Source organism: Strigops habroptila, chromosome 9 (genome assembly GCF_004027225.2).
Source record: "Strigops habroptila isolate Jane chromosome 9, bStrHab1.2.pri, whole genome shotgun sequence".
Classification (NCBI taxonomy): domain Eukaryota; kingdom Metazoa; phylum Chordata; class Aves; order Psittaciformes; family Psittacidae; genus Strigops; species Strigops habroptila.
The window spans coordinates 29669526-29682800 of NC_044285.2; the positions used below are offsets into that span (position 1 = coordinate 29669526).

Below are 13275 nucleotides of genomic sequence, written 5' to 3' on the forward strand. Positions count from 1 at the left end.
TCTGATTCAATTCTTTCCGGGGCCACAGAACTTCATGTTGCCACAGAATATGCTTTTCAAGCTGTTTTCATGGTGTTTGGGCAGTGGCATGGTTTACAGGCTTGACTCACCTTCTCCTTCAGTGGCTTCAACGACTTGTCTTGTGGGACTCCACACAGCAGCTTTCCACTTCTGATGGTTTCCTACAACACGACAGGACCATTGGTAAACAAAGCGTAACACCCTTCATCTGCTGCTAATTCATTATATGGTGGTGCCTCCTGGGCATTGAGCCACATCCTCAGGCGATGCTCCAAAATCTCTGCCTTCTGGCCAGTCCATGATCTCTTCCAGGATTCCTGGATGGTTGCCTTTCCTCAATGGAGCTCATTGCGTGATCAACTTACTCCATGTAGCACTTATTGCATGATGCGTAGAGGAGATGTTTCCTTTGGACATCCAGTGTACTATGGGCAATTGTGGTGCCACGAGAAGATGTGCTCCTCTACCAATAACTTCCGAAGCAGCTTGAACCCTGCCATATGCTGCTAGTATCTCTTTTTCAGCAGGGCTGAGGTGAGCTTCTGATCCTCACTAACTCTGTCTCCGAAACCCTAATGATTGACCTTGGGTTTCTCCTGGTGTTTCCTGCCAAAGGCTCCAGATGAGGCCATGCTGCAGTGTGGAGTGCATTTTGCACAGCTGGTCCTGTCTGGACAGGCCCAAGAGCACAAGTCATTTCCTCTTTGATATGCTCAAAAGCTTGTTGTTGCTAAAGGCTCCAGTCTAAACAGTTCCTCTTTCAGGTTACTTGATAGACAGGGCTCACAAGCTGACTATAGCCTTCAGCATGCATTCTCCAAAATCCCACAAGGAAAGCAAGTGGTTCCTTCTTGTTAGCTGATGGAGACACAGTTGCTATCTTGCTGATCACATCTGTGGGGACATGACAGCGTCCATCCTGCCATTTTATTCCCAAGAAATGAATCTCTTGCCCAGGTCCCTTGACCCTACTTCTTGTTATGGTGAAACCACCTTTCAGAAGAACCTGACCTGCTCTTTTCTTTCTCAAACACTTCTGCCTTGTTGCACTGCATGATGATATCATCAATGTATTGTAGATGTTATGGGGCATCATGCTTTTCCAGTGCAGTTTGGGTCAGTCCATGACAAATGGTAGGGCTGTGCTTCCACCTTAGGACAGACAGTTCCTTGTGCCACCCTTCCTTCCATGTGACAGCAAACTGTGACCTGCGTTCTGCTGCCAAAGGAATTGAAAAACCCCACACTGCCAATGTCATTTGTAGTGTACCACTTGTCTGCCTTTGGCTTGAATTCATCCTGGAGCTCTAACATGTGTAGTACAGCAGCACTCGGTGGTGGTGTGACTTCGTTCAGGCCGTGATAATCTACTGTTAACCTCCATCCAGACTTTTGCACTGGCTATATGGGACTATTTAAGGCTCAGTGAGTCTTTCTGATCACTCCTTGGCACTCCAATCGAAGCAGGCAGGCAGCAATCCACTCACTTGGCTGGTGGCTGTAATCTTCCGCATGTATCAAAGTTCTGATGAGTTCAGGTCTGAGTTTCCGCTTCTTGTCTGAATTTGCTCACTCTCCTCCAGTTTCCTTGCTGAAGGACCAGCTTCTTGATCAAACCCCTCCTCTTCTTACTCCTCCGTTACTCATCGATGATATGGACCCATTGACCTCCTTGTGCACTGTTTGTTTTTCACTACTGGGACGGTTACTCTAAGTGGTGTTGTTTGTCTTCTAGAACAACACGACATGTTGTTGTTTGTCAGTGCTAGAAGATGCTGGTTCCCACTGGGGTAGGCAAGGCACCCTTCTGTCAGGTGGTGTGGCAGTGTGCCAGGGTTACTTGCCTGCTCAGGTGTAAAGTCCCAGGCTAGGAGAGGTGATACCTGCCCATGGCACCTACCCAAACCCTTCCACACACTCTGCACCCAGGGACCAGCCGCCTCAGGGCACGTTTCGGTATCGCCTCACCCAAAAGTTGTCTTCTCTTGCACCAGGACAACACCAGCTTCCACAAACCCTGTAATATGCCAACAGTAATAATTAGCAATACTAAACAGCTTACGCAAAGGTGAGGAAGGACCTTGGGAGCTGCATAATAAACCCACTCACATCGGTGCTGGGTAGGAAGAGGGAGGTGTATTCCCTCATCCTCTCCACAAGATAGCTCCCTCGGCACAGCAAGGCCATCAATGCCAGGGCAAAGCACACAGCCCCTGTTTGTACTAACATGTTCCCGAGCTCAGCAAGAGCAAGAGGTAAGCAGTGCAGCCAGCAGGCTCCGTGACCTGCACGGGAGCTTGCTGCTTAGCTTAACACTAAACTGCTGCTGCCTTGTGCCCCGGCTTGGGTGCTAGAAGGGACTGTAGTGAGTGACCTTGGCTGGACACCATGTGCCCACCAAGTCACTCTGTCACTCTCCCTCCTCAGCAGGACAAGGAGGGGAGAAAATAAGATGGAAAAGAACTCGTGGGTCAAGATAAGGGCAGTTTAATAAGGCAAAAGCAAAGGCTGTGTGCGGAAGCAAAGGAAAACAAAAGATCTATTCTCTACTTCCCACCAGCAGGTGATGTCCAGCCACTTCCCAGGAAGCAGGACTTCAGAAGACAAACATCCTAATAACAAATGTCCTCCCCCGCCACTTTTATCTTTTACTGCTGCGCAGACATCATATAGTATGGAATATCCCCTTGGTCAGCTGGAGTCAGCTGTCCTGGTGACACAGGAGGTGCATTGCAGAGGCAGGGCTCCCTGCTGTGCCGCTTGCAGAGAAGAGCAGGAGGGAGGCACTGGAGAGCTCTTGGAGGACTGGTGCTTCCCATGGTGCCTGGGGGGGAAGCAGGATTATCTGGGCACGACCTTGTGCTCACGGGAAGTCTGCAGAGAGCCGGCTCCAGCACAGCGCTGCGGCACAACAGGACTTTGCCTGTGCGCCCTGGGCACTAACACCGGTTGCTGCAGGGGGATTGGTCTGGAGGTGCCCAGGAGCCAAGGGGAAGGGTGCCAGGGCAGTGGGGCAGCACCAGGGCAGTGGGGCACTGACTCTGCAGGGTGCTGGGCTCCTGGAGCACCCGACGTTTCAGTCCCCTGTGATCCACCCTTCACGTGCCCGCTGCCCGGCTCTCACTCCCAGCTCTGGGTGTTACAGCAAACATGGGGAAGCCGGTGCCACAAGGAGCCCTGATACAGCTCGTCCCGGCAGCCAGCTCATACCCCAATGAACTCATCACGCATCCCGCACTGCAGCTGGGGCTGGGGCCTCTTCCTTTGTTCCAGCCCCATTCCTGGCCCTGCAGCTGCTTCTCCAAGGCCTGTACAGCAGCTCCAGCCCACAGCGTCTGCTCTGAAACACCCCCAGCACGTGTACCCCATGAACAGCCTTGGCACCCCTATCTCCCCCAAGCCCACGGCTCTGAGCAGTGGCTCCCAGACACCCTGGCACCCATTTCCTTCCCCCCAGGACTAACATAGCTGGAGCAAAGCTGGGGAAGGCTTCTCCCATGCATCTCCCTCTATGCTGCACAGCTCAGGCTGCCCCAAAGAGGTGCCCTGTGCAGTTTTCATGAGCTCACTGGCTGAGGCAGTGAGGAGAGGAACGTGCCCAGGCTGCCAAGCCTCTCCCAGACACAACAGTGCAAGTGGGGGCTTGTTTCAGCTCCACTGCAGCCCCAGGGTTGTTAGGTGCTGAGCTGTGTGTCACTGCGGCAGCCTTTGCCCTCACCCATCTGAAACTCATCGCAGAGCCCCTTGGCTGGTTATCAGGGATGTGCTGAGCGGCAGGGTGGCTGAGCACGTAGCGCTGTAGGAGGAAGCAGCAGCCATCATTTCATCCTGATGCAGCAGTGCAGGCAGGCTGGGGCTCCAGGAGGCAGCATGAGGCGCCTGTTGCAACATGTTTATCTGCTGCCCGTCACCCTGTGCCGGTTCCTGGAAAGCCGCAGGGGCAGCTGAGAGGCGCCAGCTCGCAGCCTTGCAGCTCTGCTCCAGCAAAGGGGCCCGGTGGCAGAGCAGGCTTGGTGGCAGCAGCGACACAGGAGGGGGGCAGAGCAGCACATGGCATATCCCTGCTGCCTCTTGGCAAGGGAAGCTGGACCTGTTCCTGCTTCAGGGGTGCCTCTGCCCGGCCCGCAGGTGATTTTGGGGATGTGGCAAAGGGATGTATTCTCATGCTGACCCCCAGCTCCTATTCTGCTCGGTGCCCAGCTCATACCCTGCGCTGGGGTTTGGATGCATCCTTGCTGCCATCACTGTTTGAGCCCCCACCTTGTCTCCCCTCCATCTCCCTGGGCTCCATACCCCAGCTGCTGCCTGTGGAGAGGAATAAATCACCGAGTGGGGCTACTCATTGGGAGCAAGAGAAAAAATCGCTTTTCATGCCATAATCCTTTGTAATAAAGCACCAGGGGGAAGAAAGACGATAAACAATGTCTCCTGTGTGAGCCAGCTGCTTCCCAAAATAAAACACTCCTCTCCGGCATCAGCTGCCCCGGCTTGGGCACAAGTGCAGGCACCACCGCGCGACACCGGAGCTGCGTTCCCGGCGGGATCAAGCGCTCCTGCAGCTCCCGGCGCAGCCCCACAGCCGGTGGGAATCTGCAGAATGCAGCTGGGGGGGGGGGGGTCACAAACGAGCAGTTCATTGTGGCTGCTCTCAGGAGGGGACCGTGAGCCACCGAGAGGCTCAGCACCGCAGGCGCCAGCCGCACGCTCGCCACTCGGCCAAGGCATGCGGCAAAGCTGCTCCCACCCGTGCCCTGCAGCCAGCCCGGCAAGCGCAGGGAGCACAGGAGGCGCCTCAGTGCGGAACTGCCCGGCTTGCTGAGAGCTGGGTGCTGGCAGGAGCCCGCTCCTGGCTGCGGCTCCGGAGGAGAGGGCAGGAAGCGCTCCTGCACACCATTACTCAGGCTAAGCCCTTGCTGGCAGGGTGAGTAACTCCTGCTGGTAAACCTGCGACTCCCAGGCGCTCATTTGAGAGCAGCAGTAACTCCCTACTGCTGGGGAAGGTGCTGAGCGTGGCTCTGTGAGCCAGCGGGAGAGTTTCCCCAGTGTCTGAGGTGCCTTGCTGGCTCTGCTGGTGCCTTTGCACTAATGGGGCAGGGACAGTGGCTTTCCTACCCCATGGCCATGATGGGTCTCTGGCCACCACAGCATGGGGACAGCTTGTTCATGTTAATCCCCTCCCCTGTGTCACTGGGTGTCCCCAGGGGATGACCTGACCTACAGGACCACATTGGTTGGCTTCCCATCAACCTCATTCTGAAAGGACCATGGGAGCCGCTTCACACAACGCTTTCATTTCCCCCGTCTTTTCTGCTTTCCTCTTTTCACAGCCAAATCTAAAACTATCTCTGTGCACTCACAGACACACGTATCCTCCCCACCAACCTCCAGCTGAGCTTTCCCCTGGCAGCTCATGCTTGCTGTCCCCTCACCTCCCCTCTCCATCGCTGCCACTGCAGGCTTTGAGCTCTGCCCTTGGCTGCCATGGGGAGACCTGGGGGAAAGGCAAACCGAATGGTGCAGAGGAGGTGACACGTTTTCCCTCAGGATACAGGGAGCGGTGGCTGTGGGAGCTGCACTGTGCCTGGCCACATCACCTGGCTTTGCCTTCTCCTGTTTGCCCTGGTGATAAGCACACACCTTCCAAGGGGGTGTTTGCTTGGGTGCCAGTGCAGGGCCATGCACGGGAGGACTCAAGCACCTCCTGCCATGATGGGCCTCCACACCAGTGTATATGGGGCCAAAGACTCTGCCGGCTGAGTCAGGGGATGGAGCCGCGGTGGGGACAGATGGCAAGCCCTGATCTGAATTCACCCCATACTGCTGATCACCAGGTATTTGCCCAAATTCCTGCTGTGGGTGACTCAGCCCCTCCTCCCTCCTCTGCAGCCTGGCCACAGCTCACCACCCAATCCAGGGATGGAGGAAATCGCCCTGGGAGCAGTGGAATGGGGCCCGGCTGGGGCTAGGGAGAGGCATGGATATTGCTAGGAGGAGCTGGCATGTGTAACTTACCTGGTGTCCCAGCGAACAGAAGGTGGCATTGAGCCCTGCCAGGAAGGCCCAGCTCCCAGGATGGCATCCTCCAGGCATGGGTAGCTGCTGGAGCCACCACATTCCCAGGGGATACCAGCCTGGCAGGCATCCGGGTCTCCCACACTGCCAGCAGCCGTGTGCCCATACGTGCCAGGGTGAAAAAGGGAAGGACCAGGGCAGGGAGAGAGGGAAGTGTTGATCTAAAGGGCTTTTCTTTAATGGCTCTCCCCTTAGTGGCTAATCCTCTGCTGGCAACAGGGCATTTGGGGCACTGGGCTGCAAAGCAGCTTTCTCTTTATCCTCAGACCCGAGTATGCAGGGTTGGGCAATATGTCTGCCCCGTGCACCGTGCCAGCAGGGATGTGGTGGGAGAAGTGCCTGCTCTGCCCTCGTTTTGAGTGGCCAGTGGAAGAGCAACCCAAAAGCCCCCACTGAGGAGAGATCAGCTCTGGTACTTTGTGTTTCTATCCCAAAAGCTTCACTTGGATCAGCTCATGCTCTGGCTTCCAGGGACAGGGAAGGGCTCAGGCCGGCTTCACCTCTGACTGGGCACATCAAGCAGCCAAGGGATTGCAAAGCCTCTTGCAGGAAGGGGAACTGCTGAAGCAGCGAGAAGGTACTTAACCTTAGTGGTCTGCGAGCCCTGCCTGTCGTTCTGATGGGAGCTCTCCTAACTTCTGCTTTCACAGAAGGGTCCAAAGAGGTCCCCCTGCACACCCCCAGTGAGAGAAACCACCCCAAGCAGCAATGAGCCTGCTGGGATGCTGAGGGGCTGCTGCCACCCTGGCACCAGAAGCCTTGTCCCACATCCAGGATAAGGTGCTGTCCTGGGGACATCACTGTGCCGAGCGGGCACAAGCCACCCTGGCATGTGCTGAGCTTCCCAGTGCTCAGCCCACTGTAACAGCAGCCCCAGCATCGCTCCCCATTGCCCTACCCATGGAAAATCCTGCCCCCAACACCAGCATCTTACCTTCAGCTCTTCTGGTTCTGCTTTTGCAGGGGTGAAGGCACTTGCAGCCACATGAGCAGCATTATTTGCAGCCCCTGGCAGGCAGCATGGGTGGAGGCAGTAGGCACCATGTCCAGGCAGGCACAGCAGCCCCGTGCTTGTCTCCGGCTGACCAGGCTCACTAAGGACACAGGCCAGGGCTTGTTAGCTGGCAAGTGTGCCTCCACCTCCTCCGTAACCTGCCTGCTCAGTGGACCCTGCAGGCCAAAGGGGAGGCAAGGAAACGCTGGCAGCACCCAGGGAGCCTCAGCATAGACTGGAGGCTACCATCAGACTTCAGTTCCCCCTCACCCGCTGTGCTGGAGGCAAACTGCTGGACACAGGGATCTCCGCTCCTGCAAGGCTGGGCTGGGATCAGCCTAGAGAGTACCCAAGGGTCCCCTGCATGAATCCATCCTTACCCAAGGGTGCAGAAACCTCCTCCAAGGATGGTGGTTGGCTTGAGGTGGGACACGCAGCCAGGCTGCAGCACCCAGACCAGCACAGGCACCTCCAGCCATGCAGGCAAGGAGCAGCTCAGCCCCACAAGTGACATGTGAGGTAGGGGACACAACTTTTTGAAGCAGGAGGCTCAGCCATCCCATAGAAATGCCCCAAGTTAGCCTCTGCTAAAAGATGCACCAACAACTGCTGCAGTGGGGGGACTGCTGGTAGAACAGTGGCCTCAGCCCCACACCAGTTGATGCTCCCAGCTCTGGTCTTCCTCAGGCCACCAGGAACTGAGCCCTACACAAAAACCAACGTGGACTCACCCCGCAGGGAACCATCCCGTAGAGCCCTGTGAGCAACACCAAACCACCCAGCACCAGGCAGAGAGACCTTCCCACCCCCCAGGGCAAGCCAGGCTGCAGCCTGAACCCTGCCAGGGAAGAAGCCACAAGCTATAATTAAGTCATTACATTTTTTATTTTATAATAAACTTCTCATTTTTCCCCAAGGAAGACAAAAACCGTGAGGCTACAGAACCACATCAGTGAAGAGTATGTGAGACAGACCCAGGCCATGGGCCAGAAAGGATCACCCACTCCCCAGGCAGAAGGGCTCCATGGCCAGGAGCCTCCACAGCCCTTGCTCATCTCCCCCACCCCATCAGAGCAAGACCAGTGCTGCCAACTGGAGCTGGCTGAGCAGCAGAGATGGAGTCAGGTCAGGCTAGTGATGGACTGAGAGGGCCACGCTTTGTTCCCCCAACCTGCCATAGCTGCCAGCAAGGTGGGGCAGTGGGTTCGGTGATGCTGCTGCTGCTTCTATTCATGTACATGGTAGAAATTTAAAAAAAAAAAAAACACATGATTTTAATTCAAAGCAAAAGAAAAAAAAAAGAAAATCAAGTGGTTGCTCTTCCTGCCCGGCCATCTCACTCTAGGAAGACTTCACACATTCCTTCTCCTGCTCAATAGCTGCAAGAGAAGAGAGGTCCGTTAGTCTCTGGTGGGTTTTTGTGGAAGCACCCACTGGAGAAGGCTGTGGAGCAATCCCCAAGGCCCTGGTGCCCAGTTCTGTGGTTTGACCCCAAGTGGGGAAGATGAACACCTCGAGCGAGAGGGTGATGAGACACACACATGGGTGACACCAAGCTGAGCGCCCGTCTCTAGCTCTCCTCAGGGAAGCCCTACCCTGGGGCAACACCTCAAGCCCTCTGCATATGACCATGCCCTGGACCCTCACCTCCGGCCAGAGGTTTCCTCTGGGTAAAGCCCCAACTGCCCCAAACCACCTCCCTCCATCGGACGGATCAGCACCCGAGGACACCGACCACACCAGCCAAGGGGTGCCCCCCGCAGCCGCGCCCTGCTCCCGGCCCCTCGCACTCACTCTCCTTGGAGGGCAGCGTGTTCTTCTCCTCCGTGTTGGTTTTCTTCAGCTTCTTCTTGTCGAATTTCTCCACCTCCGACAGGTCTGGCTTGTCGCACATTTTGCCTGCGAGGACCACCCCCCCGCGCTCAGCCGCGGGCAGGGGGATCGGCAGACAAAGGCGGCCCGGCCCCGCCGCGGACACAATAGCGCAGGGCGGGGCGCGCCGCTTCCCCGGCCCCGGGCAGCCCCGCACCGAGCGAGCGGGCGGCGGAGCGGCTCCCCGTGCCCGCACCCCCCGTGGGACACCCGCCCGCAGCGCCAGCCGCGCTCCCTGCGGCACACAGCGCGGCACCGCCCGCAGCCCCCGCCCAGGGCAGCCCCGAACCGGCGCCAGCCCCGCGCCAGCGCCGTCCCCGCAGCACCCGCACCCCACGGGCCGCGCCGCCGGGTCCCAACCTAGTGCGGAGCTGCCGCGTTCCGTCCCGCTGCGCTTCCAGGTGAGGCTGGCGGGCTCGGCGTGGGGCGGCGCCTTATATAGCCCGGCACCGCCCAGCCTGCCCGCCCGTTGGCTGCCCGCCGCCCGCGCGGCCTGCTGGGAAGTGTAGTCCGCACGCTGGCTGCTGCACCCGCGCGGCTCCCCCGGGAGAACTACCGCTCCCGACGTGCACCGCGGCGCGGGACAGGGGCGACCGGGAGTGTCAGCCGCGGTGGGAGGGCGCGGACGGGGCTCCGCGTGGACACCGATCCCTACGGACACCGATCCATATGGACACAGATCCCTATGGACACCGCTCCGTATGGACACCGATCTGTATGGACACAGCTCCCGTATGGACACAGATCTCTATGGTCACGGTTCCTTATGGACACCGATCTGTATGGACACCGCTCCTGTATGGACACCGATCCGTATGGACACAGCTCCCGTATGGACACAGATCTCTATGGTCACGGTTCCTTATGGACACCGATCTGTATGGACACCGCTCCTGTATGGACACCGATCCGTATGGACACAGCTCCTGTATGGACACAGCTCCTGTATAGACACCGATCCATATGGACACAGCTCCCATATGGACACCAATCCGTATGGACACCAATCCGCATGGGCACCAATCTGCATGGGCACAGCTCCTGTGTAGACACCAGTCCATGTGGACACTGCTCCTGTACGGACAGTGCTCCGCATGGACACAGCTCGTGTATGGACGCTGATCCATATGGACACAGCTCCCATATGGACACCAATCTGTATGGACACAGCTCCTGTATGAACACCACTCCTGCATGGACACAGCTCGTGCATGGACACCGATCCATATGGACACTGCTCCACATGGACACTGCTTTGCATGGGCCCCAGCTGCCCCCAGCATCACACCCAGCCTTGCTGCCTCCCCACATGTGGGTGCCAGCTGTGAGGGGCAGCGCAGTGGTCCCCTTAGTACCACAGGGCCACTGTCCCAGTCCCAAACCCTCCCCAGAAGCAGGCACCCCCCAGCCATAGGGCTCCAAAGGGATGCACCGGTCTCCCACAACCCTGGCCTAAAGCAGAGCTAGTTTGGGAAAGCAAGCCCTGGGGATAAAAATAGCCACGTGTTTTCACAGCTGGGGATGCTCAGCCTGTGGCTGCACCGGCTCCAGCCATGGCGCTGCCTGGTCAGATCCGCTCTGTACAGCAGCAGCACCAGCGGGCAAGGAGCAGACCATGCTCACAGGGGCGTCACTTGGGTGTAGCAAGGCGAGAGGGTGCAGGAAGCATGGAACCACCGGCACAGGTCAGAGGGGCTGGGGGCATGTGGGAAAAATACCTGTAGGAGGAAAGAGCTGAGTGTATGTGCAGGAAGAGGGCTGGTGGTCCAGGGGGCACATCCACACTGGCCATCAGGATGGGGAGTGTTTGGAAGGCCAGGATCATAGAATCACAGACTGGTTTGGGTTGGAAGGGACCTTAAAGCTCATCCAGTTCCAACCCCCTGCCACGGGCAGGGACACCTTCCACTAGAGCAGGTTGCTCCAAGCCCCTGTGTCCAACCTGGCCTTGAACACTGCCAGGGATGGGGCAGCCACAGCTTCACTGGGCGCCCTGTGCCAGCGCCTCAGCACCCTCACAGGGAAGAACTGGGAGGTCTTGCAGTGGGGTCCTCCAGGTGCTGAAGGGAATGAGGAGGGAAAACCATCAAAAACTCTTCTGCAGGGATCCGGCTGTCACCGTGAGCAGGAACCTGCTGTGCGCACCAGGGGTACCAAGTGCGCCTCAGCGGCTCTCCCTCGCCTGCCAGGCTCTGGGGTTCTCTCCAGGCTTATTGGGGATTTTGCAGAGAAAATCCCCAGCAAGCCTGAGGAAACACTCGCTTTGTGTTTCTGAGCTGCCACCTTGGGAGAGGGGCTCCAGCAGCAGCACGTCTTGGCCCGAGGTGGCCCCTTGTCCTGAGGATACAGGCACCTTCCAGCTCCAGCCAGCAAACAGGCTCTGAACTGAAGAAACGCCGATGTTAATGTACACGGCAAAGGCAAAGGCCAAGATCTAAGGCCAGCATTAAGCTGCGGTTGCTGCTCTGAGAGCAGTCTGAATGGCAAACAGCCTCTGGTCCCTGTCTGCCAGGAGCTGCTGCAGGCAAAGCCCCAGGCCAGGCTGCTCCCACACCAGCTTTATCTGTGCAGGGCCCGGTTTGGAGGGTGCCCCATAGCCAGGAGCAGCAAGCCCAGGCAGAGCTACCCCTATGAGCATCCTTCCAGCCCACCCTGTATCACAAAGCCCAGCCCGAGCTGAAGAAACAGCTCATTTTTTCCTGCGCAGCCAAAAGGAAACAAAAAACCCCCTCAGTTTCAACCTGAGAGCAGGAAATCCTTTTTGCCTTTATGCAAATCATCAGACAAGTGTTTCACCGTGTGTTCACCCTCCAGCTGTGCTGCCTTCCCCCTCTTCCCCTGCCTGTTCTCCGCATGCTTCTCCTTGGCGGATGCTGCACAGCCTGCGGTGGCTTTTGTCCCCAGCGGGCAGCGAGTGCGCAAGAACCCGGGCCCCATCCTCACCCTGCCCATGCACAGCCCCTCGCTGCACCACGGTGCAGCGCTGGGTGATGAGCTCCATCCCCTCCACGCTGCAGCGCCTTGCAGACGGGGTCTTTGTCTGCCCGGGCACAAAGTCCCCGCTGTGGCCACGCTCCAAAGGGAGCTCCCCTTTCCCTGTGCTGCAAACCACAGCCAGGGCAGCCTTAGAGCCCTTTGCACTTCCAATACACAAGGTGTGGGGAGCTTTTAAAAGCCATCTTGCATAAAGAACAAGGAGTTTCTATCCCACCAAGAGCTTTTTGAACCCTGACAAATCTGCAAAGCCTCCCAGAACTGCCCAGCCTGCTGCTTCCTCATGCACTTTGGTATTTCTGCTTTCAATAATTGATAATGAAAGAACTGAGACATCAACAGAGAAGGGGAAAGCAAACACAGCCCTGACCCGAAATAGAAGAGAGTGACTGCCAGCCATTTTAGATGAGGTTTCGATCTCCCTCAGAACACGGCTGTGGGGGCTCAGACACAGCCTCACTAATAGCCATTTCCAGGAACGCTTCATTCTCTTCTACAGAAGGTTTTCTCTATCTGACCAGTTTGTTTCAGCCTCCTCCTTGCAGGAACAGGCAGCCCGGCCCTGAGCCCCTTCAGCCACCACCGGGCTGTGAGCCAGCGCCACAGCTCCCCAGCTGACATCTTCCTGCCCACATTTAACCCCATCCTCCTTCCAGACCATCGCCTTCCACCAGGGCGGGAGCAGAGACCCCAGAAAGGCAGCCAGCACAGGGGGCCGTTGTCTTACGCCAGGGCTCACTCCTCCCATAGATTTTGCCACTCCTTCCAGTTCCTAAAGGGGCTGTTAACTCTTACTGATTGCCCACCAACAGCGAGGCGAGCTGCTGCTCTCTAAATCACAGAAACACCTCCAGGAGCTGAGGAATCACCTGTACACTGCAGGGCACAGGGAGAAACAGCAGGAGGGAGCTGCTGCGAGACGAGTCTCATCTTGCCCCCAACAGTGGACAAGTGCTCTGCCTGCAAGGCAAACCCAGCTTTCAGTGGCTTCGGGCATCCCCACCTGCGTTAGCTTCGGCTCCCCAGGCACATGAACATTCACACTTGCTGTGCTATGCGGGATTTCCCCTACCTTACCATTGTGTGAACAGACTTGCTCAGACACAGAACCGAACAGTGCGAGAGAAGCTGCACTGCCAGCCCTAAGAATTAAGTCCAGGAAATCAGATACAGAGAAAAGCCACTGCCTACAAGGAGAAGTAGCTTGGTCCCAAGCTTTTCCTTCCATGTGATGTGAGCACAGCCAAGCTGAACCTCACTGTCAAGAGGTTCAAACCAGATGACCTCCCAAGGTCCCTCCCAAATAACATCATCCCACGATC

General features: G+C 57.3%; 1 protein-coding gene across 1 annotated transcript; it reads right to left on the reverse strand.

Moving 5' to 3' along the window:
• Nucleotides 1–7953: 7953 nt before the first annotated feature.
• On the reverse strand, nt 7954–9498 carry LOC115612906 (thymosin beta-15A homolog). Its single transcript, XM_030497780.1, has 3 exons — nt 9320–9498; nt 8882–8986; nt 7954–8466 (listed from the first exon to the last, which is right to left on the reverse strand). Exons 2-3 carry the CDS (start codon nt 8979–8981, stop codon nt 8429–8431), a joined length of 138 nt encoding a protein of 45 aa, XP_030353640.1. The 5' UTR covers nt 8982–8986; nt 9320–9498; the 3' UTR covers nt 7954–8428.
• Between the last annotated feature and the right edge of the window lie 3777 nt (nt 9499–13275).

What these genes read in the sequence shown, in the direction of transcription:
- LOC115612906 (XM_030497780.1), bottom strand. Translation starts at nt 8,981, where the DNA reads ATGTGCGACAAGCCAGACCTGTCGGAGGTGGAGAAATTCGACAAGAAG. An exon ending in CACGCTGCCCTCCAAGGAGA is followed by an intron (nt 8,467 to 8,881) that starts GTGAGTGCGAGG and finishes CTTCTCTTGCAG; the next exon opens with CTATTGAGCAGGAGAAGGAA.